Here is a 5,673-nt window from a genome sequence, read left to right on the forward strand (position 1 = left end):
AAGGGGAAAAATTAGGTGAAGAATCAATTTTATGTCCAGCAAAAAGCAAAGGGGACCCGACTGAGGTTACCCTTTTTTAGTTTAGTTGTGAAAAAAAGAAAAAGAAAAAAAAAACGAAAGATTATCCAAACAATATATATAATTATATATAAAAAGGCAGATCCGTGAAGGCAAACAAATCGTGACCGACCATCACAACATTAACGGCCACCCACAATGGCGGGAGAGCAAATGAGCATGTGGCACTTGGCAGTGGCCACTATCTCTATTCCCCTGTTATAAATACCAACCTCTCTACCCCAAAACTTCATCATCAACTATCTCTCTTTTCTTTCTCTCCTTAATTTTAACTCTAGTTTTGTTAACTCAACCTCAACCTCCAATTCCATGGCTGAAGAGAAGCACCACCACCACCTTTTCCATCACAAGAAGGACGAAGAAGATAAGCCTGTTGAATCTGTCTACAGTGAGACTACTACTGGTTATGCTGAGACTGGTTATTCCAGTGGTGGCCCCGGCGGGTACGGTGAGTCGACCGTAGAAGGATATGGTGCCACCACCATCTCCACCGAGTCTGAGGTTGACTACAGGAAGGAAGAGAAGCACCACAAGCATCTCGAGCAGCTTGGCGAGATGGGTGCTGTCGCAGCTGGTGCTTATGCCTTGGTAATAATATATATATATATATATATATATATAACCTTCTTAATCTGCTGTATGGCACAGATTTTGTTTTAAGTTTATTAACATCTTTAATAATAATAAGGCTAAAGTTTTTCTTGTTTTTTCCGGATAATGATATATTTCAGCACGAGAAGCATAAGGAAAAGAAAGATCCAGAGCATGCCCACAAGCACAAGATAGAAGAGGAGATTGCAGCAGCAGCTGCAGTTGGAGCTGGTGGATTTGCCTTCCATGAGCATCATGAGAAGAAAGAGACAAAGGAAGAAGAGGAAGAGGCCCAAGGAAAGAAGCACCACCACCTCTTTGGTTGAAAACAACACCATCCATCCATCCATCCATCCAAGACATACCATCTAGATCTCTCTTTCAATGTGTCTTTTTTATTTATTAACTGCGTCTTTTTTCTTCTTCTTTGAGTTGTGTTGTGTTTATGCCAGTAAGCAACTACCCTAAATAATACTTTGTGGGCGAGCGAGAGTGAGTTTGTAAATGCTTACTTGGTTGGTACATGTCCCTGTTCATTGTGTGTCATCCCGTTTCTTTGTGTGCAATGTTGATAATAATATTTTCCTATCATATCAATTAATCTTCTTGATGTTATCTAAGCAATTTCTTATTTAATTTAATTTTATTAATTTTTTAACCCAAGTGAACTTCTAGAAAAAAGAAGAGTAATACAAAAAATAATTAATACAAATTTCATCACATAAGATGTATCACTTATTACAAAAAGTAATTTTGACTTTCATTTATTATAATTTTTTTGACTTTCTTTATCATATTGTTAAATTCATTGATTACCTTTATTGTCATATCAATTTATAAATGTCATATTGTAATATTTGAAAAATTAATAGTTATTTAGGGTAAATACCATGTTAGTTACTACTTTCATATTTATAATAGACCATATCATAAATTTAATTAGTGGAATCTACCATAAATGTAAGAGAGTAGATCTAATAATTATGCATAAAATTTATAATATCTTTTAACAATATTTTTTTTATTTTAAAAATCATCCATTAAAAAAAATTGATTAACTAATTAATTGTTTATCATTATCAGCTGGTCAGTGTGTTTTCCTTCCATTTCTTTCTCCCTTTATATTATCAAAATATAATATAAAACTAATAAACAAGAACATGGACATTTTTCATTGCTTTGATCAGTCAATCACAAGATCATTTGTGCGATATTTTTGATGTTAGGATTAAGATACATATATCATGGTTATTGCATGACAGCAAATGAGATTATGTTCATGGTGGGCTTGTGCAGTGTAAATGATTATTTATTTATTTATATAATTAAATATTTAATGAAAGTAATGTCATCAACAGTCACAACTAACAAATTGTAATATGCTAACTTTCTTACAAGATATCCTTGATCTGCCGTAACTGTAACATAACAGTAAATAATGTTAAAATTTCATGGTACTTATTTGATTATTTTGTATAACTAGTAAGTTACTCATATGATGCTAGGATAATTTTGTGATATTTTATATAAGACGGTTTTGGAGAATGTTGTACATATATTATAAAGAAAAAGTAAAATAAAATATATTTTGATATATTAAAATAAAATAAATACAAAAGAGTAATAAGATCATGAAAATTAACTAATTTGTATTGTGTTCACATATTGCATACCATGAAAAAAATAGGCAAAAATGCAAAACTGATCCTTTAACTTTCAGCTTTTGTTATTTCAGTCTTCTAATTTTCAGTTTTGTCATTTCAGTCCTCTAAGTTTCAATTTTTGTTAATGTGGTTTTCCTTTAGAACTCAGTTATCTTTTTCCGTTAAGTGATCAAAACAACACCGTTTTGACTTTTTTTTTTTTTTTAATAACAATTTTCATAGTTAAAAGAAAAAAAAAGCTGTAAAAAAAGAAAGAAAAAAAAAAACATTCGGAAATGGCGAACGCAAGATCTGTGCAAAACCTGTGCCTCTGTTCTTGCGTCGTCTTCGCCGCCAAGATCTGGATATGCCCCTTCTGTTACCAGCGCAACCATTCCCCTCCTTACTATTCCGTGATCTCCGATACCAATCTCCCTGAGTCCCTGGCGAAGTCTACGCTCAACACACCACCGATCAATACACTCCCCGAGTCCCCTTGAAGAACACTTGCTCCATTATCGTTGACGCCATGAGGTGTCTGAGCGGGACCACTACGATCTGAGCTGAGATTGATGTTAGCGAGAGAGGCTCTTTGCGGTACCAGAAGAATTGGTTGAGAAATGAGAGGACCACACACGCTACTCTCCCTAGAATCCATGTTCGGAATGTGAAGCACAAGAGAGAAGGGTCGTTGGTGGTCAAAACCGTTAGAGCTACTTGCTCAATCGGATATTTCTCGGAGTTGGTGGAATTTTCCGAATTTGATATTCGAGAGTTCTGGACTGTGTATGAATGAGAAGATTTTGAAGCTTAGCTTAGTGTTTAGAGAGGTGGAAATATGAAGAGAAAAAAAAAGAATTGAAAGGAGGAAAGAGATTATGAAAATTTTACTGAGAGGAGCTTTGATTTCTTTGTTATTGTTCATCTTGTTCGAAAACAAAAAAGAGGAGATGAGCTATGTCAAATTGGCTTTGAGGCATGAGGCGTGCGGCGTGCGGCATGCCATTGGCTTGTTGCCCGAGAACGCGGCTTCGTTTCATTTGGGACTCAGATTCAGGTTTGTGGATTGGACTTCTCCGACATGTTAAAGGTTTTGATTTCTTAGGTTACTTGTTTTTTTTTTTTTTTTTATAATTTTCTTTTAATTATAAAAATTATTATAATAAAGAAGCTAAAAATTAAAGGGTCATTTAACGGAAAAAGATAACCGACTTCTAACGGAAGACTACATTGACAAAAATTGAAACTTAGAGGACTGAAATGACAAAACTAAAAGTTAGAGGGTCAGTTTTGCATTTTTGCCAAAAAAATATGTCAAACTCTCTCATCGTCTTCCACTCATTAATAGTACAACATTAAAACATGGTCTTATAGATGATTTAAAACCATGGTAAAATATGGTTTTACATTGCATACCAAATATTCTCTCTACTTATATATCCAAACAAAAAATATCTAACCAAATTATACTCAAACCTAAATCATATTTAAGCCCCTAATTTATAAAGAAAAAAAAATTACCAGTAGGGGTTTTGGCAGTTTGATGGTGGTGGGGGACTAGTATGATGGATGTTGTAGCCCCTCAGATTCATCTTTTGCTCTCTTACAAATACTTTGTCAATTTCAAATACTTAATTTTGATAATAGTGAAACAATACTTTTCTTTTAATAATCTACAACATTTTCGTGTCTCTCTATCTCTCCCCATGGCCTTATCTTGTTAGTTATTACTATTAATCCTATTATTATCATTATTTTTGCTTTTTTTTTTTTTAATACTAAAACGGTGGGTATTCTAAAAGACATGAAGTAGAGAGAAATGTATGATGTAAACTCGAGCAATTAATAAGATAACAATAAAATTAATTTAATGTTATCTTTTGAGTAACAGTAAAAAAAAAAAAAAAAACTTAATGAAAAGAGGTAAAAAATGATTAAATGTAAAATTAAAGTGCCACATGACAAGGCTACATGCACTCCCATTGGGGTCTTTACTTTATATATGTGATCATTTGCAATTAATTAACTAATCTGGCCTAAAATAGAGGGTATGTCTTGGTTGTTAATACTTAAGCTCTATAAAACCATATCTCTTGTTCATTGTTTTTTCCTAAGGATTTTGTAAGTAAAAACAAATGACTATTTCTGCAAGGTGTTCTACAAAAGGCCTCCAATTGTTTTTTTTTTTTTTTTTTTTGAATTCTCTTTTGATTTGTCTTCTTTCGTTCCTATGCAGATAAAATGATAAATCTCCTAATGTGGAGCTTTTAAAGCTCTAAAACAATGAAAGAGAATCGCAAGCACCTTATATGAAGTAACTGCTTCCTAAGTCCAACACTTTCTTGTCTTTTGTTTTGCTCAGTAACAATTAGTGCTGCCACTATTTAACTTCGGGTGAATTGGTGACTTCTTTTAGTTTAATATAATTTTTCTGCAATTTGTGGAGCGGAGGATAAAGGGTTTGTTAATGGGAAAATATATATATATATATATTGAGGCAGCATGTAATTGCTTTATTTTTTTTTTTTTTGGTTCAGTGCCAATAAGTGTTTCTCCTATTTAACTTTAAGTGAGTTAAAATATATGTGTGTAGGGGGTGGATCCTAGGAACCAGGCCCATTCCACTAAGATTGGGCTAGAATGGAGGTTCAATACAATTAATTTGTAAATATGGGTAGCTAAGGCCAACACTTGATTCCTAAGGGTTACAGTTCGATAGTTAAAAAAAGGAGTTAGCAAGAATAACAATACATGTACAAAATTATAGTAGGAAAAGAGAGATTCTTATTTAAGTCCTTCATTGGACTGGTTGAGGAGCAATTGTTCTTAAGATGTGCACTTCTTGGTATTACACTGGTATCTCTCTCTCTCTCTCAACTTTTTCCGATCCCATCTCAAGGAGCGCAACGTGTGATTTTTTTAAAGTTTAGTTTGAAGATGCAAAAAGGTACAACTTTTGTGTTTTTAATTTGAGTTTTTACTGTTAACATGACGGATTTTTAAATGGGTTTTAATCCTACATGGCATAATATCCTTAGCTTGTTTTTTATTTTATTTATTTTTATATATAGAATATCGTATTAGATATTGGTTGTCTAGCATATGTTTTAAGAATAAAAGGACTATATATAATTGATTGAATAAAGATATAGAATTATATTGTATTATGTTGGGTACAGTGCAGACCACATATAATTTTTTTTTTTTTTTTTGAGATAATATTGATAGAAGACGTAGAGAATGGGAAAGAAAGGAGTGGAAACTACATATAATCTTTAGTTTGAAAAACTTCACATTTTTGTCCACTGAAGCAATTTATCAATAACCCAAAAAAAAAAAGATAAAAAAAAAAAAAAAAAAA

The 5,673-nt window shown here is 32.6% G+C and overlaps 1 protein-coding gene across 1 annotated transcript; it reads left to right on the forward strand.

Annotated features, from left to right (window-relative positions):
- The first annotated feature begins 227 nt into the window (after nucleotides 1–227).
- LOC112013917 (abscisic stress-ripening protein 3) lies at nucleotides 228–1,266 on the forward strand. The gene is made up of 2 exons (XM_024046295.2): nucleotides 228–666; nucleotides 810–1,266. Exons 1-2 carry the CDS (start codon nucleotides 388–390, stop codon nucleotides 993–995), a joined length of 465 nt encoding a protein of 154 aa, XP_023902063.1. The 5' UTR covers nucleotides 228–387; the 3' UTR covers nucleotides 996–1,266.
- The last annotated feature ends 4,407 nt before the right edge of the window (nucleotides 1,267–5,673 follow it).

The sequence above is a fragment of the Quercus suber genome, unplaced genomic scaffold, assembly GCF_002906115.3.
Source record: "Quercus suber isolate HL8 unplaced genomic scaffold, Cork oak 2.0 scaffold_1280, whole genome shotgun sequence".
Taxonomy (NCBI): Eukaryota; Viridiplantae; Streptophyta; class Magnoliopsida; order Fagales; family Fagaceae; genus Quercus; species Quercus suber.

What these genes read in the sequence shown, in the direction of transcription:
- LOC112013917 (XM_024046295.2), top strand. Translation starts at nt 388, where the DNA reads ATGGCTGAAGAGAAGCACCACCACCACCTTTTCCATCACAAGAAGGAC. An exon ending in CAGCTGGTGCTTATGCCTTG is followed by an intron (nt 667 to 809) that starts GTAATAATATAT and finishes GATATATTTCAG; the next exon opens with CACGAGAAGCATAAGGAAAA.